Source organism: Ailuropoda melanoleuca, chromosome 11 (assembly GCF_002007445.2).
Source record: "Ailuropoda melanoleuca isolate Jingjing chromosome 11, ASM200744v2, whole genome shotgun sequence".
Taxonomy (NCBI): Eukaryota; Metazoa; Chordata; class Mammalia; order Carnivora; family Ursidae; genus Ailuropoda; species Ailuropoda melanoleuca.
In genome coordinates this window covers 71,603,857-71,625,289 of record NC_048228.1, presented here as the reverse complement: position 1 = coordinate 71,625,289, position 21,433 = coordinate 71,603,857, and the positions used below count along the sequence as shown (strand labels likewise).

The window sequence follows — 21,433 nt, the reverse complement described above, 5'->3', positions numbered from 1 at the left end:
GTGGCCATTTTCCAAAAGGTTTTTTTTTTTTTTTTTGTCAACCTAACTTTTCATGAAAGAAATCTAAAAAAAGTACTGTATGACAAGAAGTCAAAACAACATGAAAAGTTATAGTGGGTTCCAGATTCCATAATGTTGAGGTAAGAAGATTCCCCTACGGGTTCAAAGTGATCTGGGACAGGTTGGGTGAGGGCTGAAGGCCAGAGCTGTGATTGTAATTGTGGTGGAACTTTCTGGAATCCTATATCTTTCCATAGATGATAAGTTTGCAAAATTAGCAACTATTGCAAACAACATCTGGGGAAGGCGTTTAAATGATGCCTCTGCCTTACTTAAGTCAAATTTTAACTGTGAAAGGCTGTGTCTTATACAATTTTTTTGTGTTCTCCAAACAAGAAACAACAAAGAATGAGATGTTGAGGAGTAATTTTCTTTACAATTGCAGTAGAGAGCAGATTTATGGGGCCAAAGAGAAGGAAGCATGATTATCGAGGAACTGGAAACTCCATTACACTTAGCCTTATGTAAATTCCAAGAACAAATGCATTGATGATTACATTGCCTTTTGCTTCTCTGCCAGCTATCATTTTTTCTAACCTGGCAGAAATGTAATAAATCAACCTACCTCTTGTCCGCTGACTAGAAAAAACAAAGAAGCATCAATGAGGAGAAATGTTCAGAACACAGGTTGTATTTTGGGCTCTTACAGATCTCTGCAGGGGTATTTGATCCTGTTAAAAGTGTCTGAGATCAAAGACGCATTGCCCATCTGGGGCCAGGCTCCCTGACTCCCCCAGCCCAAAGCTGCTAACTTACCTGCCGCATTGTGCTGGTGATACCAGATCAAGTCAGGGATTGATTGAAAGAGGTGTCTTTCAGCCACGTACCACTGTCCTGAGTCATTCTTTTTAATCTGGTAATGTTTGATGGTAGCCTCCATATTTCTACAATCCATAAAATGTGAGTTCGTAAACAAGCAAAAGATCACTTTGGAACTAAGTCAATTCATGAAGCAATAGGACTCCACCTCTAAAACTTTTATCCTAGTGACACTACACACTGCAGAGCGGGTTAGATTCAACTGGTACCTCACCACCCCTGGGTAAATTCCTGAGCTTATTGGGTCCTTAGATTCAAACATAACTTCAGCCAAAGCTGTCCAGTTGACAACTCCAGTGTCTAAAATAGTGAGCCCAATAGGGACACTTACAAGTATTTGTTGAATATCAATATCAGTTCAATGAGTGAATAAATGCCCTGCGAGGGATGTAAGGAGATATGAAACAAAGAAAGGAGGAAAACCGATAGAGGGTATATTGATGAGCGGATTTGCTATGAGCTCCTGGGACTCTAGGCAGCCATGGGAGACTGTGGAACACGTCTGAGAATTGTCCCATCCCATGGAAGTGCACAGGAGCTGAGGGGCTAATCTGCCATTCCTCATTGATGGAGGGTTGCTCCTAGGATGCTAAGTCTCAGGCACTTCCAGTCTACCCACGGGAACCCCGAGTTCCCACAGCCAGAGGACATCCTCCAGCAGAAAGGCATGGGAAGCTTTCTGAGTGCAGGAGAACATTCTGTGGGCAAACCCCAGGGTAAGGCAAGGGGTACGAGGAAAGCACCACCACTGTCCGTTGCCACTAAGCCAACTTCCTCATGGTTGAGAAGAGGAGATGGGAGAAGTCACGTGACTTGTCAATGTCACACAAGGAGCTTATTAGGAATGCAACTAGAATCAATCAGTTGTACTAACTTCTAGGCCAGCAATCTCCTGTGCTAAGCTCTCTTTTTCTCCACGTGACAGTGTCTACGTGAGAAAGACTATCCCAAGGATTGTTACCTCTAAAGTGATGACAATCACAACTGCTTACCTTCTAGCTTTTATAAACACAGAAATTGTGTAGGATCCCAAATGTCTTGAATCTCTGACGATAAATGCACCTTCTTTAGACTGCAAAACAATTCATTGTACAAATTAAGACCTTATTAGGAAGAAAAACAAACCTACATCTCAGGAACAAAAACTAAACCATACTGACTTACTATAAGTGGATGAGATTGTTTTCACAAATATATGCCATCTTATCTCCCTTATATGTTAAGAAGTCACCCCTATAAAACTATTTAATTGGGACAGGAATTTATAATGTAGGAGTATTTTTAAAACCTTGTTCCTGATTTTTCTAAGAAAAATTCTGCATTTGACAACCTTGTACCCCACCATTTCGTTATTTCTGTTATATCGATCAACGTAAAAGATACACATCGCTGATGAATAGGAAGCACTGTGAGACAGACCAGCAGGTTGTATTTTGGAAGAAAAGAAACAACACGGCAGGTGGGGTGAGGATGACAGGGATGGAGAGAGAAAAAACTTTGAGGGAGTCTGGAGAGAAGAGAAGAGGAGTGATTTTAGTCATCGCCAGGGTATATGGGAGAGACAACAGAATCGGCAGGAGAGAAGAATATTGTAAGTTTGATGGTAGACTATGAATTGGATTCCCACTGACATCCTCTGGGAAGCCCCAATAAAGCTGTAAATTGTTTTCAAATGACTTTGAATGTTGGACTGTTGGGTTTGTGTTGTTTGTTTGATATTGTTAAAAAAAAAAAAGTTTTCACCTTTACTGAGTGTGTTTACACTTGTGGAGAGGGAACATCTCAGAAGCTTGCCAAATGTGTGAAAGTTTACACTTTCAAAGTGCCAACAAGTTGCCTGAGAACTGCCCAAAGCCAACACTATGGTGCAACCCTCAAATTAAGCAGTCTTCTCCTCCTGCTACTTGCTTACCAAGGAACAAGCCTCATTTTCTGGTCAAACTTTTAAACCAAGAAAATCTCTTACAGCCATTTAAAATAATAAAAATCTAGGTTTTATTGAATTCCTACCATGTCCACGGATTGTGTTACATACCACAGAGGACAGAAGATGGAAAAGATGAAGATGTAAAAAGTAAGGTTGTATATACAGTAGACACGTAGGTAGTCTATACATTTACATATGCATATATACCATGCATTTAATCAAGTTGTATAAGTAGTGACCTTCTCTTCAAGGTGGAGAGAGTGCAAACAACAGTCATGACCACAAAGCAATAAAAGTAGAAATTAATAACAAGCCCCAAAGGAGAAAGCTACTACTGCACGTACATTTTTACATTCTCTTTTTTATATTACTCAAGGAAATTCAAATAAAAATGAAAACATCTAGAAAACAATAAAGAAATGTCAAATATCAGAGACTCTACTATACAGTTCAAACAGTACTCAGTCTTACTGCTTACAGCAATAAAAAAGGAAATTCAAAATAAATGTATCTACCTCAAAAAGTTAGGATAAGAACTAAGTCAAGTAGAAGAAAGAAATGAAGGAAGACAAAAGCAGAAAATAATCAATTATAAAAACAAAAATATAATACAGCTAGTCATTAAATTCAAAATCTGGTTATAGAGGGGAAAACAATGAAATAGGTAGGTTGCTAACCAAACTAACTGATAAGTAATAGGGAAAATATATCCAAAAGATAAGCCACAAAGCTCCAGAAAAAAAAGAATCACCTTGACTCTACACAATACATTTGAAAACGTCAGTGAAATGAGTGATTAAGTAGCAAAACATAAAACTTATCAAAATTGATTCCAGAAGATCTGGAAATATTAATGGACCTACTGGATGGGAAAATGGATAAGGTTTTAAAAGAGCTACAACATTAAAAACACCACGAGACATATTGTGATGTTGCATGATTCCAGGGCATGTGAAAAGAAGAAAAACTTCTGAATTTTTATATAAAGTGGTTTTAATATCAATACCAACAACACAGTAAAGATTGTGCACAAAAGAGAAAACTGCCAACAAGTCTCACTCATGTCCACTCAAAAATCCTAATTAAATATTAACAAACAGAATCCAGTAGCACAGCGGAAGAATAATATACCATGACCAAGAGGGATTGCATTCAGAAATAAAAAAATAATTCAATATTAGGGATTTTATTCATATAATCCATCCTGTTAATAGATATGAGGAGAAAAATCTCACAAACATCACCATAGATATTGAAAGAGCATTTGACAAATTTTAACTTCTAGAATCAGTTTTCTTTAAATTCTCAGTAAAATAGTAATATATATGTACTTCCTTAACACAATAGCCCATATTTACATTACTCCCAAGTCCAGCATTATGCTTTCTGTGGGAATCATTCCAACTAAAATTAGGAAAAAGAAATGCCCACTGTCAGCACTGGTATTTAATATTGTTCTGAGATGCCAGTTAATGCAATTAAATGAGAGGAAAAACAAAACAAAACAAAAAACCAACCAAGAAATACTGTATTAAATTGTAAAAAGGAGCTGACATCATCACTGTTTGCTATTGATAAGATTCTACCTGAAACTCATGAGAATCAACTAAAAAACTACTACCAAAATTTTTTTTTGAATTCATCAAAGTCTTCTGTTACAAAATTAATTAACAGAACTCAAGAGTTTCATAAGTAAAAGGAAAAAAAAAAAGACAGCCATTTATAGTAGCAACAAAAAAATAAAATACCTTAAAATAAACTTACAAATAAATGTGCAAGAGCAATATGAAGAAAACTTGAAAATGTTCCTAAAGGGGCACCTGAGTGGCACAATCAGTTGGGCCACCGCCTCTTGGTTTCTGCTCAGCCATGATCTCAGGGTCTTGAGATCAAGCCCCGCGCTGGGCTCTGCACTCAGCCCAGAGTCAGCTTGGAGTTTTTCTCTCTCTTTCCCTCTGCCCCCTGCAACCGTGCACGTGCTTTCTCTCTCTCTCTCTCTCAAATAAATAAATATATAAATCTTCAAAAATAAATCAGTAAAATGCTCCTAAAGAATATAAAGATGTTTGCTCTTCTCATTAGGTTTTCAATCTATCCAAGATTTACTTTTGCTTGAAGTAGGGACCTAATTTTAATATTTTCTGCAGGAATAATTAATATATGGGTCCCAGAACAAACTGGTCCCAAGCCCCACTGATTTGTAATGCCCAATCAATTTTCCCTAAATTTCTGTAAATTTAATGCACCAGCAGGAAGCTTTTTAAAACTAGGCAAAATAATTGTGAAGTTCATATGTATAAAATATAATAATAATACGCAACTAATGAAGCATTGAACTTTACATCAAAAACCAGGGATGTACTGTATGGTGACTAACATAATATAATAAAAAATATTTAAAAAAAGAAATAAATAAACTATCAATATATTTTGTGACAAAAATATATATATATATATATCTCCAAAGTATATCTGGAAAAGAAGAATGAGGGAGGCTAGCCACACGAAGAAAGCCTCAGTATTTCCAATATTATAAAGGCATCACCTAAATACACAGGCTGATATATGAAACCAAGTAGTGAGTCCAGATGTAGTCCAACATAGTTGTGTTTATGATGAAAGTGGCGCCTCAGATCAATACAGAAAAGATAAACACTTGGTAACCATCTAGAAAAACAATAAAATCAGATCCATACCTCACTCTACACCAGGAATAATTACAAATCAATCAAATATGTCTATGTAAAAAATAAAACCACTGAAGTAATCAAGAAACATGGGAATTTTTTTTTATAAGCTCAGAGTGGGTAGGACAATTCTAACCTGACACAAATCCTAAAGCTTTACACAAATATGTCTGATAAATTCAAATACATAAAATTCAAGGACTATTCATGGCAAAAAAATATATATATGACAATTGAAAAACTGGGAAAAGTATTACCACATATCACGAAGAGCTACTTTCCTTAATGTAGCTACATAGGTCCTACAAATTGTGAGGAAAGCATTAAAAAAAAACCCCAAAATTTTGCAAAGGATATGAACAGACAGCTTACAGAAAAGGAGATACAAATATATAAAATTTCATTTACACAGAGATGCTTAACACTCCTGGGGTAAGAGAGATGTAAATGAAACCCACACTGAGATGAGATGTCAGAGGGCAAAGTGCCACACGTATCATTAAACACCTGCTGGAAAGGTTGTGAGAAAATGAGCGCTCTTACATTTTTAGGAGGTATATAAATTGTACAGCTCCTATAAAGCGTATTTTAATACCTACCAAAATCAGACATGTACATTCCCTTTGACCCAGAATTTCTATCTTGGAGGATTTATCCTTCATAAATACTCACATAAATGGGCAAGGATGTGTAGGTAGGTTCCTAGGGCAGTACTGTTTTAAGAGCAAAAGAGTGTATACCACTTAGATTCCCATTAAATTTTTTTAAAGATTTTATTTATTTATTTTAGAGAAAGAGCATAAGCAGGGGGAGGGGACGAGGGGGAGGGAGAGAGAATTCCAAGCAGACTCCGGGCCAAGTACAGAGTCCCCTGCAGGTGATGTCACAACTCCAAGGTCACAACCAATTGAAAACCAAGAGTCCAGTGCTCCACCCCTCCATTAAATTTCTTAAATAAATTGTGATATGTCCAAAGTAAGAGATACTAAGCAGGTGTAGAATGAATGAGGACACTTTCTGTGTACTGATGTGAAAAGTTTCCTTCTCAATACATATTGCTGAGTGAAAAAAGTAATGTACACAAGAGTATATGTAATATGTTACCATTTGTATAAAAATAATGATATAAGAAAATTTATTTCTATTTGTTTGTGTATGTATTAAGTATCTTGAAAGTACACAAAATAAACTAATAATAGAAGTTGTCTATGAGGAAGGGAATAGGCATCTTAGGGACAACGATGGAAGGAAACTTCAAAATCTTTTGATTTTTAAACTTCATGAACTTACTACTGAAATATGAAATAAAATTATAAGATGCTTCTATAAAAATTTACACAATCAATTTAAAAATAAAGTAGGCAATTCTCCATGTAAATATAAATTATCAAACATCTCAAGAAGAAAAGGAAATTAAATCAGTCATCAAATATCTGTTTGAAAAAGCAGCATGTCCAAACTATGTTATGAGAGATACGTATAACTTCAAGGAGCAAATACCTTCTATCCAATATAAACTATTTTAAAGATTGGAAAGAGACAAAATCTCATGTCCCAACTCATTTTATGATGCTAGTACAGTCTTTATACTAAAACTGAACAAAGAGAGTGGGAAATTAGAAGCCAGGCCTCTTGTGAACATAACAGGACAAATGCTAAATAAAGTGTTAGGAAACTCAGACTAGGAATATATATATTTTAAATGCCTCATGACCAAGTAGGATTTAATCCAGGTACTTCAAAAAAGTAGAAAACGTATAAATTACAAAAATATTTTAAGACATATGGAAAAATATGTATATTTTTTAAAATATCCACACGCGTAACACATACACACACAAACACACACACACACACGCACACTTTAGACAGATTGGGACCTAAATATGAAAAGCAAATCTTTAAACCATTTTAAAGAAAATATAAACTTCCTTTATTACTTCAGGAGAGGGAAGAATTTATTATACTAAAAAAGGAAAAAAGATCATAAAAATTGAGAAATTTGATTAACATTTTAAAATTAAAAACAAGAAAAGAGCATTAAAAAATTTTTAGGGCCAAAAATCAGAAGAAAATAGTGGTAACATATAACCGACAAAAGATTGAGAATATACTTTTAAAATACATATCAATCAGTTACAAAAGCAAACACACTATAGAAAAATGAGCAAAGAATATTAGCAGTTCTGTAAAAGCAGAGGAAGCCCAACTAGCCCGCACACACGAAAGTCACCCAACTGAACTGTTTATCAAGGAAACGCACATTTTAAAATATATATACAATTTCTCAATGAATTGAAGGAACGTATGAAGCTACCAACTATTGGCAAGAACGAAGGAGACCAGTTTTCTCATTGCTTATAAGAATATAAATTAGTACAAGTACTTTGAGTCATGATTTCAAAATATCTAGTAATGCTAAGTCTGCACATAGTTTCTGACCCGATCATTTCTGGGTATAACTGAAAGAAACCCTTGCCCTTGTGTACAAGGTGATACGTACAAGGAAGTTCTCGGCAGCATTGTTCATAATACTAAGAAGTTCAAAACAAGGTGAATGATTAGCAATACGTTTTGGTATACTCATATAATGAGATAAAGCAGTTAAAGGAATGTGTTTGCTCTTTATGTATCCAGGCGAAGGAAATTGAAATACAATGTTTCATTAAAAATCAACATACATATGATCTCCCTTAGGTCAAATGTTATACCACATAACACTATAGGTTGTTTATGCATCCATATATGATAAAAATATAAGCACACAGTTGCAATGAGAGCACATTTGCGCTGTCTGCGTTTGGGTGTGTGGGGATTTGTTACCTAGTTCCCCGTTCTAGTCTTTGTAGGGAGGTCAGCCCCTGGCTCTGTGCTGGCTTCTGGTCAGGCGCAGAGTCTCTCCTGCTGATCCCGCACAGCCCCTGGGTTTTTGGCCGTATCACCTGTGACTAACTTGCTTACTGTGGACTGACTGGAGAACTTTCCTTCTCCAGTTCTGCCTACTTATCTTAACACCTTTGTCCGTTCTAGACCTACTAATATCACTTTACGGGAGGCCACCTGCTGTCACCATGCCAGGTGGGTACCACATCTGCTGCCACATCCCGCTTCCTCCTAGCCAGTGCAGCCGGCTGAGACAGGGTGTGTGTCCCTCAAACTCTAAGCCCCCTGCTATTTACCAGACCTTCTCTGGGTCTTGAGCCATTACTGGCACTGACTTTTTAGTTACAGAACTGATTCTTTCTCACTCCCATTTCTAGATTTCCTCAACATCCGACAGCAGTGCAAAGTGACACACATACCTCTTACCTAGTTTCTAGGTTTGACTCTACATTTACCCACAGTTCATATTTACCGTCCGTTGGAAACTATATGCAGTTTTGTTTTGCTTTGACCTAAAAGAGCAGTTTTGATCTGAGTTTGATATTTTGGCTACCCTATTCTTCCTTTTGTTCCCAAAGAACAAAGAAAGTGCAGCACTCAGGTTTTTTCTATATTTGTATTTTTTAAGAAGCCTTAGCTAAGCTCATAAAGACAGAGTGTATATTTTATTGTCCGTGATGCAGAGATATATGGGCAATTCCAATATAGACTCTACTGTGGAACGCACTTTGGAGTGATTGAGGAGTTTGGGTAGGTTGGAGTTGAAATCATTTCAGGAAAAATATATTTCTCAAGTTACAATGAAAGGCAATGAAAAACATGAGCTCATACAAATACACCTGGTTTACAACTTATCGGAAAACGCGCAGTAAAGTTGTAATAATATTTTAGAACTGAAAAGAACAGGAAGCAATAAAACTTTTTAGTTTGGTCAAATCTTTACAATGTACATCTCTCAGAAATTTTGAAAATATCCACAAGTTATTCATGAATAAACTGAATTACCTCTTGTCTCAAAATACGTTCTGCCTGATTTCTGGTAATGTTTCTATGGTACCACCTGTAAAAGCAATAAAAATAATTTTAAAATTTTATCTTCCATTTTTTCCAGAAAAAAATACCCCTGCTTCGTTTCCTTCATTTTTAAGAACTTTATTCCAGAACTGATTTTAGAAAGTTGAGTGTTTTTAATTCTGATAAACAACAATGTACTATTAAGTGTCATTAATTTAGTGTAATAGTTTTATTAATTGCTAAGCCAATATCTAGTTTATTCTATCATATCTCAATTCAGCTTTCTGACACATACTCAGTATATGATTTTGAGTGATTTAATCTCCTGAAAATTTTCATGGAAGGTATGTGGTTAAAAAGTCATCATCTTCAATAAACATTTACTGAGCTTTGGTAGACAAACTAAAAAATATCCATTCTTTCTTTGCTCTCAGGAACTTCCCATTTGCATGCTTTTATATGTGCCATGTTACCTTTCCAAAATTAAAACTTACTCTGACCCATGTGACTCCCCCAAGTATGTTAACTTGTAGTAAAGTTAGTGGTTTAATAACGTAAATGGAGCAACTAGTACTGCCCTGCTCCAAACACTTCCTTATCTTTCTGCTTGTTCTCCCCTCATGCTAAGCTTTGGCCATACTGGGATTCTTTTCTTCCTCAAATTCACTAGGCCCCTTTCTGCCTCCTATCTTGCTGTTTCCTCTGTAGGAAACATAACATGAAATGACTTTAGAATATCAGAACCACTCACAGTAAACATAATTAAATGAGTAGAATTGAAACCCATAGTTTGGCAGGACCAGACCTAGTCACTGAGCAAATGTCGTACAGGAAAGAGAGAGGAAATGGTAGAATAAAGGAGAGAGAAAACAAATGGAAAAGCTTTCATTTCAAAATAAGATTTTAAAAAGGAGTTAATGTAATATTATCAGAAATGCTATTTTTGTGGACAGTGGAAGGAAGAATGCATAAATAACCATACATTGAGTCACAGTGGGTAGGTCAAACGGTGGCTACATGAAACTCCTCTGTCTGACCTTGAGGACAGAATCCATCTTATCTTGTGGACTAACCTGCAGTAGTGAAAAGCTGTTACTAAATTAGAATGGTCAGGTATTAAAAATACTAATGGCCTCAAGTTTAAAAAGACGAAGCATAGAGAATAGAGGATGACTACAGGTGATTCTAGACAAAATAATTGGACTACTTATCACTAGTGGGAGCAAGAGTTAATTGTGATGTTGGCCTGTGAATATCATTCAGTACTTTTTAATAAACATTCATACTGGGGGAGGGACTTTCAGAATGAGCCTGAGACCTCTTGTAGAAAGAAGAAATTCTTCCAAAATAAATGAGACAGGGCCCCTGGTGGCTCAGTCAGTTAAGCATCTACCTTCGGCTCAGGTCATGATCTCAGGGTTCTGGGATCGAGTCCCACATCGGGCTCTCTGCTCATCTAGGAGTCTGCTTCTCCCTCTCACTCTCCCATTGTGCTCTCCCTCTCTCTCTCAAATAAATAAATAAAGTCTTTTTAAAAAATTTAAAAATAAATGAGACAAAGTTAAAGACACAGAAGACTAGTTTAAAGATGCTCTTACTTGCTAAGTTGTGAAATTTGGGTGCTAAAAGGAAAATGATAATTATCTCTTGCTAAAATGCATCAGGCTGTGAAAAGCCAAGACTGCATAATGATACTCAAAAAGTTCATATATGAGGCGCCTGTGTGGCTCAGTCTGTTAAGTGTCCTACTCTTGGTTTCAGCTCAGGTCAGATCTCGTAGGTCTTCGAGATTGACCCCCACATGGGGATCTGAGCTCAGTGGGGAGTCTGCTTGAGAGTCTCTCCCTCTGCCCCTCCCCCCACTCATGCAAGTGCGCATGTGCGCGCACTCTTTCAAATAAATAAAACTTTTTTTAAAAAAAGTTCACATAAATTGTTTTTTTCTACGTCTCTCACCTGTAATCACATTAGTGTTAATTTTGTTGTTTTGTACTCCTTTATTACAGTGATAAGTAATATAAGTAAAAGTATTAATTTTGCTTAAATATAAGTTAAAAATCCACCCACGTGTGGATGTTATTAGAATGACTTTTAAAAGTAGTAAGAGAAGAACCAGAGACAAGTATGTGATGAATTTTATATCCTTTAATAATGCAGAATTTCAACAGTCAGAAAAAAGAATAGATGGATATGATATAGGAGAGGTGGGGGCATAGTGATTCAGAATTTCATCTGGCTGAATCAGATAGTGAAAGAAGAGTGTTGTGGGGTTTTTTTAATAGATAAGGCTGCAACTGTTACACCTAGAAAACACTGATTATAAAACTCATACCAAATGCTGTGGACAGAGGGTTTGGTGAGGGGCTTCTAGTGGCATATGAAAACCATCCAGCATGTCCAACTGTTGTTGAGTACAAACGTCTTGTGTACACGTAAGCCTCAGGTCCACCTGTCCCAGTCTTAGAATCAACAAGTAGCAGTATTGTGGTCTCAAGTTTTCAACCTAGAAACTCTATTAGATCTAACAAGGTAAATCTGCTTCTCTTAGTCCTTTCTAACCCTAAGAAGATGAAGCTTTCAGTATAGAGATAATGCAATAAATCAGACTCATACTTCTGTAAAATTCAGCATAAGCAATGTGTTTGATATTTAAAGTATCTATTATTGGGGTGTGTGGGTGTGCCAGTCAGTTAAGCATCTGCCTTCGACTCAGGGCATGATCAGGTCCTGGGATGGAGACCCATATGGGGCTTCCTGCTCCCTCTGCCCCTCCCCCTGATTATGCTCACTCTCTCTCTCCTACTCTCTCTCTCAAATAAATAAATAAATAAAATCTTTAAAGAAACTAAAGTATTATGTTAAGAGAATCTGACATATGAGGGGTTTTTTGCCTCTGATTTTAAATGCATAATTAATTTTAAACTTATAATTTAAAGTTTAAGGGAATTTGACTTTTTAAATATTTGTATGGTTAAGAGAATTTGGCTTACCACATTTAAGCTTAATTTATTAGATTTCCGGGATCATATGTGGACTTACAAAAGGCTATTGAAATTGTGAATTTGCCCTGTCAGGCATGTAAAATATTTTAACAGAAAATTGAATTCATTCAGTTTGTTAATGCAAGTGAAATGTTTCGGGAAATTTAATTAACTGAGCTTATAAATAGGACTAATTGTTTAAGGACACTGTTGAGTTTGAATTATTTTTTTAGATTTATAAACAGTATATCAAGATTTGAAGGCTTACTGAAAACCAGGTTTTCATATTGTAATGTTGATAATGCGGATATTGTTTAAAACCAAAGTAGCCATAAATATTTCGACGTATAAAGGTTCCCCTGAGATGTCAGAAGCCTACACTAACATAGCATTCCTTCCACCATCCACCCCCTGACTACCTCCTACTTCCTTTAGACCTCAAGTCACTTCCTCATCGGTCTTCCCCATCCCAACATCCTCATCTTTTAGCCTTCCCCATTGATTTCTCTCGGTCATACCATTCCTTCATGACCCCACAATTTAAAATTTTATATTTATTTGTGAATTTGAGGTTAATGTTTACTGTCTATTCCCCCATGAAACCATAAGTTCCACGAACACAGGGAGTGCCTCTACGTGTTACACGCTGCTTCTCCAAGGCTCAGAACAGCTAACATTGGTACATCATAAGTGGACAATAAATAAAGATTGAACAGATGAAGTGACTCAAGGGCTGAAGTAACTATGACATGTGGTAGCTCTGTAATAGCGGGCAAACTGGAAATGCCCTTCCTGTTAGCTTCACAGTCCTAGAATGTATCAAATATTTACTATGTCCTACATGAGACAGGTATCATGGTTCCCAGTTTTCATATCATTTGGAGGTTTATAGATATTCGGTAATTTTGCCTATAGCCCAAGCGCTAGTCAGTGGTGATGTCAGGATTTGAATTCAGATTTCTCCAATTTCTAAGCCCATACTATAGTATTTCAACCTAGGACCGAAATTTCTACACAGTCATGAGAACAGTGCTTGGCATATAGTAAGTGGTGGATATATTTTAGTGATTTATATTAATAATTATTATACCCATATTTTAATAAATCCCTTTAAAAAGAAACAAAAATTAATTTTTCACAATTAGATAATTACAGTAGATAACTTTTAAAGACACATAAAGCCAAGAAAATGAGATGATTATTCTAAGTTCAGGGTAGTTTAATTCAAATTACCCAATACCTACAGTATGAACAAGCTGTTAAGGGCAGACCCCAAACATCATCTAAACTAAGGAAGCAGCAAGCAAGTTAATGAATAACAAAAGGAAGGAAAGTCACACTGTGGGTTCGTGAGTATCTATTCACTCACTACCGGGCACTGTGTTGGTACTTTCACACATCTCCTTTAATCTCCTGGAAAGTCTGACCCGGGTTTACGATATGGAAAAAAAGTCTTCTTTTTCTTAACAGATTTTCACACAGAACTTCCCCTGACCTGACCTTCAAAGAGACCTATCGTGAGGGGTGGCTCCAGTTGAGGGCAGTGGCAAGCCCCCCAAGAGGTCTGCTGCAGTGAAGGTAAGTAGTTGTGAAACTGTCTGGCCTCCAGGTGGGCTTAAATTAGTAGCAAGGCAGACACCTAGGGGCTGGGCCGGAGGGGTTGGTTCTCATTCAATTTATATTTGCTGCCTGGTTCCCTGAGAAGCACCTGTCTTCATGCCTCAACCCACATCACCTACCACCACCTGGCTGGAAGCATATGCTAATTGCAAAGCAAGTATCTAAAGTGGCGGGGGGGGCACTCAAGTGCTAAAACTTATGCAAACCTGAATTTATAAAAGACCAGAACTACTCCTAGCTCTGCCACTCTCTGCTTGTAAAGTACTCTCACGACCTTAGTTTCTGATCTGCAGAATGGGAGGCTAGAAAAGTGATTGCTAAGATCTCCATCTTCCAAATCTATCATTGTGACAAAAATAGGTTTCTAAGCAGAACCCTAGTGAACACACCAAAAGCTCCCCCCCCTCCAAACTACAGCATTAGCCTACTTCTCATCTTCAGCTATTTATAAAACATTTCAAAACAGGAGCCAAAATATAGTTGTGTGTCTCTATGTTAGGTTCAATTTACCACTCATTAAAAAACTAAGGTCATTTTTGAAATAGTTATTTTTCCATTTAGGACATAGCGTAAAACAAGACCAAGATGAGTGTTTGGTTTCCATGCAGTCACTGTTAAAACAAACCCAAAAAGGTGGTCATACAAAACAAAACAAAAAGAAGTTTAAGAAAAAGAAGTTTCTGAATCAACTATTATAAGGATCAAAGATCTTTCAAACTAAAGCAGCCAAATGTGTTACTTTCTTTTCCTTTTGTAGACCAAAACCAGCTTCTATCCTCGTAAGCCGCCCAAATGTACCCGATTTTCATAGATAACCATAAAATATATTTTGGAGGAGACTTACTCATATATTTCTAAATTGGTTAGTTTGTTTTCGGTCACATAGTTGCTTGGGATTAAGCCTTCATTCCTACAACAAAAGACAAAGCAAAAATCAAATCGCGTGGCACATCTGTGGCATTATTGTGACAACAATCCTTTTAAAACCTCAAGGACATGAGAGGAAACCAAACTCGTTTTACTGATTAAATTGCTAAAAGAAGAAAAACGATTTTTCATTTCCATATTCAACCAAAATCTCTGTAACGATAAATACTAAGATTCTGACTTACAATAGAAATAATTTAAGATGTTTTGTGACACCAAAATTTTTCGAAGAGGAAGAGCGGCACTTACGAGATCATTGGGGTGTCATAGTGACTAGATTAAAAACACGGCAACCACAAAGATACAACTTAATTCTTTTTAATTGCTGCAAAATAGATACATTAGATATTCTAGTTTAGCCATGTCCCTGTTAGAGCAATGCTGCACAGAAACATGTGAACATGCGTTCTTGTGCACAGGGAAAGATACCAAAGACAGATACCAAACAGGGAAATTGCTGGATCACCAAATATGTGCATCTCCCCTTAGATACAGCAAATTGCCATTGAAGGAAAATATACCAATTTATAACCCATCAGCAGGGAAGGGGTTTCTCTTTTTCTATACCTTCATCAATGAAATTTGAAATTAGAAAATTACAAAAAGGTCTCCATGACATTGTTGAGAAATCCAAGCAAGTTGCAGAACAATGCGTAAAGCATGGTAAGAATTAGGAAAACTAAACCTGCAAACAAGAACGTATATTTCAATATGTGCATGAAAGTGCATTGAAAATTTTCCAGAAGGATACTCGCTAAGTGAATACCAGTGCTTGAGTTTGGAGGCATTATTTATCATGGTTGCATACTATAAAAAGCGATATTCACTTATTAACTTTGAAATTAAAAATTAATTCATTTTTCTTTTAAAACCTGAGTCATGCCCAAGTCCAACTGTAGGAGGGCTAATGACATGGTTCTGAACCTACTCATAACTCTTTTCCCACTGAAAAGTCTCCATCACATGTTAAGTCGAAACTAAAAACTGGTAAGAGAGCCAAATCATCAGGAAAATATAACTAAAGAAAGAGGTATATAATCTAGATACTTCTAATACTTAGATACTTAATCATCTCCAAATCATCACAAAGAATAGAAATCAAACGCCACCATTGTCTCCCAGGCAGCCCAGATCCCCCGCAGAATGGGCTACCGCTGGACTCCAGTCAGGCATGAACAATCTATTGCCCCCGACATGATGAAGTTTGTTTGCATCCCAAGGCCTTTTTTTCCTTCCAATTTAATTTGGCAAGTACTGCCATGTTTACTTCCAAAACTAGTCGTTGCAGAAATGTGAAAACGAGTGAGATACTGTTTCTGTTCCTACCTTAGAGCTTAACAGAAAAAAAAGTCAAATACTCAAAGACAGTATAAATCAGAAAAAAACCTATATGGTAGAACATATTATTCCCATTTTACAAATAAACAAAAATGCATTAGAAATAGAACTACCATATGATCTAGCGATTCCACTTCTGCTCTTTATCTAAAGAAAATGAAAACACTAACTCAAAAAGATGTGTGCAACCCTCGTGCTCATTGAAGCATTATTTATAATAGTCAAGATATGGAAACAACCTAAGTGTCTGCTGATGGATGGAGGGATAAAAGAAAGAGGTATATATGAGGTATATATATGTATATAACAGAATATTAGTTATAAAACAGGAGAAAATCTTGCTATTTGCCACAACATGGTGGATCTCCAGGGCATTAAGCTAAGTGGAGTCAGACAGACAAAGGCAATCTTACTTATATATGGAATCTAAAAAACTTAGATATGGAATCTAAAAAACAAAAAGGTTAATTAAAAAAAAAAACCCAAGCTCATAGATACAGAGAACAGATTGGTGGTTGCCAGAGGCAGGGAGTGGAGGGTGGGTGAAGTGGGCGAAGGGGGTCAAAAGCTACAAAGTTTCAGTTATAAAATAAAGAAGTCCTGGGGATATAATATACCACATTATCTAATCAGTAATACTATATTGCATATTTGAAAATTGCTAAAGGAATAAATTGTAAAAGTCATCACAAGTGACTATGGGTAGTAACGGATGTTAAGTACACACATTGTGGTGATTTTTTCATAATATATATACATATCGAATTATTATGCTGCACACCTGAAACCAATATAGTGTTATATGTCAATTATACCTCAATTAAAAAAAAAAAAAGGAAGGGTAAGTGACCTGCCAAAGGACACACGATAGTAAGTGGCAACATCAGGACGTGAAGCCAGGTGCATGGAGTTCTGTGACTGCCTGGAATCACGGTGCCTCAATGCTCCCTCATACAGGTAGGCAGTGTGGGGACAGGATCTGCTCCATGCACAAGGAAGAATTCTAAACCCAGAGGAAACGAGCCCCAAAACAGATTTTACGCTTTCAGAAGTCTTCAGAGGATAAAAGAAGAGGAACTGGAGGAGGACCGTGGCACCTGTCTTACCCCAAACGGTCTCTTGCCTTCCACCAGTGAGGGTTATACTTCTCCAGTATCAGGTATTCCTCTGATCTCTTTAATGCTAAGTCACACGGCTCTCTGGGCAGAAAATCATACAGTGCCTTTACTTGGATCTTCTCTTCGGTAACCTCAGAGGGTGGGAGGGGAGGCAGCGGCTTGCGTTTTGACGGTTGCACGTGGTCTCTATTGGACTGTAAAAAGCAAGGAGTGATTTGTTGTACTACTGTTTTGGTAATCTGCACTAAAAAAGAATAGGGATAGAGTACATTTCCCTGCTGCCCCAATTCTTCCATCTGGCTGCACCAAAGCAAAACCCAGACTGGGATAAACACAGGAAATGACTATAAAACAACTTTGGAATCCGGCAACCCACTCATCATTTTCCAAGTTGTCAAGATCACACATTCTCTTGCCAGCATTGCACTGGATGTTTCTCTTCTCTTTTTTTTGAATAGCTCTGTGCTCAACACGAGGCTTGAACTCAGGACCCTGAGATCAAGAGTCGCATGCTCCGCGGACTGAGCCAGCCAGGCGCCGCTGGATGGTTTTTAAGCCACAAAGCTTAAAATTTGATTTCCACCCCAATAGTTTCACTTTGTTTTATGGGTTTTTCTCTCTTGAGAAAAGACAAACAGCCCTTCCCTTTCACACGCTATTAACTCGTGTTTGGGTTTATCACACTTCTTAAGAACACTGTTTCCTCCAACACTGAACTGAAAATTACTCCTGGGTTCAAAACGGCAGCAGCCAGAATACACATTTTTCCCCATTCGCTGTCTGGTTTCAAATTCTGCCAAAATATAGCAGCGTAGGCTATTTTAACTGGTCTTTTTTTCTTCTGCTCTCTTCTAAGGCATTCATTCACCAAGTGTTTATTAAGCCCTTGTTACGTGCCGAGCGCGACACTAGATTCTGGGCATGGCAGCAAACAGTACCTCAAGGAGCATAGACCCTAAAAACGCAAGCTTCCTCTGTTCCTTCTCCCTCATCAAGAGGATACTCACTTGCTTCTTGCTTGGCAATTCCCTGGACCACAGCCTGCGACGCTGAGGGTATTTTTCTGAAAATTCTTCATCTTTGCTCAGGCTTATTTGTGTTCTTACTTGTCTGAGATGGAAAAACAACCATGTTACCAGTGGTGATCTGAATTCAGGTTATCCAAGCATTCACCAGATATTCATGAACCTAGCACGAAGCTCCAGTTCTCTTTCCAACATCCTCCTTACTTAGAAGACTCTCCACAGGCAAGTTACTACCTCCCAGAACTGCATTTTCCTCATGAGGAGCTGGAGACGCTAAGAGCATATGGAGTTGTTATGGAATAAAATTGAAGAAACAAACATCCCCTGTCCAAACCGAACCTGGGGCATATTAAGGTCATAAAATGATGATCATGATAATGAAAAACTCACTCTGCGTCAGGCACAGTGTTTATTGTTTTACATGCATGACCTTGTTTGATGGTATCCATTGTTATGAGTAAACATGATGTAGTGATTAAGAACATGAGTTTGAATCCCAACTCTACGATTTCATAGTGTGGCCTGGGAGAAGCAATGGAACCTCTCTAAGCCTCAATTCCCTCATCTGTAAGATGGAGATTATAAAAACCATAGGTTTTTGAGAGTTACTTGAGCTAATAAATGCAAATCTTTTAGCACAGTCTTACATAGAGGACACTCCCATTAAATGCTAGCTGTTACTATTATCCTGGTACCTTGCATTAATTCTATACAATCGTCTGCTGGGCATCAAAGTGCAAGAGACCCTGATCATTTGGGGGAGATATTCAAATAAATAAGACAGGATTCTTGCCCTTAAAGGGTAAAAATTATTGAACAGAACACAGATATGTAAACAGCAGACACAAAATAAGCATTAAATACAGAACCAAGCAACATGCTATGGAAATGCAATGGAAGGAGCAATTAATGCCAAAGGGGTCCAAGAGGGATGGTGGAAGACCCGAAATGTGACTTATGCCTTTAGATCGGTGGGCACTCAGCAGGGAGGAAACGGGAGAAGGGTTTCCCAGGCAAAGGGAACAGCAGATACAAAGAGACACGGAGGCACAATAGACAGTAAAGAAGCGAACGAATGAATTTCCAAGAAGTTGCCCTCAGAAGTAGACTTACCGCTTCTGCAATGAACAGCAGCAACAGCAACAGAAAATCGACTGGATGGTATTATCTGAAAAGCAGATCATATTGGTTAGATAAGGCCGGAGGTACTTGTCCAAAGGAGGAAATTTCCAAGGAAAATTCCCAAGGAGAGATAGGAATGACAAAGCATACGCTAGGTCTTGAGTCTGCCCTCCTTTGCTAGTGGCAGATGAGAAACTGTCTTGAAAGCAAAAAGAAGTTACTGGCACCCTGGCCAGTGTGGTTTCCCTTCTCAGGCTCTTCTCCCCAGGTCTGGTTTATGCATTTCCTCAGTCTGTGAATGACAAATGACCACTGTATTCTACTTTACCTTGATCAGGGCTAATGTCAGCTAATAAATGTACAAAAGAATAGGATTCCAAAAGCCACATTCTCCTAGGAAATCTGAGAGCAGGGATTTTGAATTAGGTCCATCACATTAAAAAAAATTTTTTTTAATATTTTATTATTTAATATTTTGTGTTCCTATAACCTGGATTTCCCCGCCAGCTCTTTCTCAGCATGACACCTGACAATGAAGAATTAAGGAAGCAGAGGGTACGTTAGACATGAGTTCTGAGGTTAGACAGACCTGGGTTTAAATCCTCACTGTGTGGGTGACTATATCTGGGATGAGACGTCTTTGTTTTCCTATCTGCAAAAACAGGATGATCATACCTAACCTATCTGAGAAGCCTTATGAGGCAGAGGCTAATCTCTAACTTTGTGGGTTTGGGGAAGTTACTGAACTGTTCTGTGCTTAAGTTTCCTCGTCTGTAAAATGGGAATAATTGGATACTTCGCATGTAAGGCTACCGGGAGGATTAATTAAATCAATTCCTGGAAATCACCTAGAACAATGCCAGGTATATAGGAAGAGGGTAATCGAGAAGACCTATAATGACTATAGGGTTGTTGAGGAGATTGAATTAGATATCATCCGTAAAGTCCCATGAAAATAGAAGAGGAGTACAAACAGAAGACAGCCAGCACAGTTTACCCCTCAGCATCCTCTCTGTGCCCCCAGAACAGGGGATGCAATGGAGTTTCATCAGCCATCATATTATCACCAGGTGATGTCACTGTGGTCATACTTCCGCCTGAAACTTAGTACATTAAACATCAGGATACTGGAAGTAAGGTAGGGAAGGAAATAGGAGCAAAGAAGAGTAACATAAAACATAGCTGCTACAATTCCCATATCTACAGCTGTCCTGAGTCCTAAGTTGATGATCATAGATGCCTTCTGTCACCATCCATTCTATGTTCCCCTTTGCCTCTGCCAACACTTAGGCTGAGGAAGGTGCTTTATCTGATGGAATAATCCAAATGTTCATTCCTGTGGGATCTGGGTCCTTAGTTGGTCTTGTTTTTGTGGGGCTGTTATAATTTTCTACTGACCAGGACTATTTTGAATATTAGGAAAGAAAGCTGGTAAATTCTTTGAGTTTCAAAGTCCTCTTTGTCTTCTCTGTGAAGAACCAACCCGGTTTCTTCCTGGTAATCAGGATACTCATCCCAGCTGCACTGACCCCTTCCTGTGCCAATCAGTGCAGTGATACAAGGAATCCCAAAATGGCCAGAGGGCAATGTCAACCTCCAGTATTCCCTAAGAAAGGGAATTCTCCAAACCCACCAAACGCAAGGTCATAAATAAAAAGAACAACAATATTCCAGTGGGTTATTACATGAAATGGTGAGAGGGGCCACTCCAAACACCACTCCTTAGTTCCCCAACTCGCACATCCTGGCTACGCGTTTGTTGCTGGTTTAAGACATTCATTGTGTCCTATAGGATACCCCACCAACACTGCAGAATGTTATCTCCCAGATGTCACAGTAATAACTGGGGCTTTAGCAGGCCAGTCCTCTCTCCTATTAAGCCAGCTGCTTCTGAATTATGGAACACCATGGT

General features: G+C 37.8%; 1 protein-coding gene across 5 annotated transcripts in view; it reads right to left on the bottom strand.

Moving 5' to 3' along the window:
- The window catches only part of TXK (TXK tyrosine kinase), a 70,949-nt gene that overhangs the window by 33,378 nt on the left and 16,138 nt on the right, over window positions 1–21,433 (bottom strand). For 4 of the 5 annotated variants that reach the window (XR_004628881.1, XR_004628883.1, XR_004628882.1 and 1 more), the window contains exons 2-8: window positions 19,513–19,567; window positions 18,382–18,484; window positions 17,363–17,568; window positions 14,836–14,901; window positions 9,382–9,436; window positions 1,872–1,951; window positions 817–944 (exon numbers count right to left, since the gene is read on the bottom strand). Coding sequence is in view for 2 of the 5 variants with exons in the window: in XM_011222030.3 (XP_011220332.1) it covers window positions 817–944; window positions 1,872–1,951; window positions 9,382–9,436; window positions 14,836–14,901; window positions 17,363–17,568; window positions 18,382–18,484; window positions 19,513–19,567 (693 nt within the window). In the remaining 3 variants the exon portion in view is untranslated. Of the gene's footprint in view, window positions 1–816; window positions 945–1,871; window positions 1,952–9,381; window positions 9,437–14,835; window positions 14,902–17,362; window positions 17,569–18,381; window positions 18,485–19,512; window positions 19,599–21,433 lie in introns of those variants that run through there. The other variant, XM_002917008.4, reaches the window with a different exon arrangement.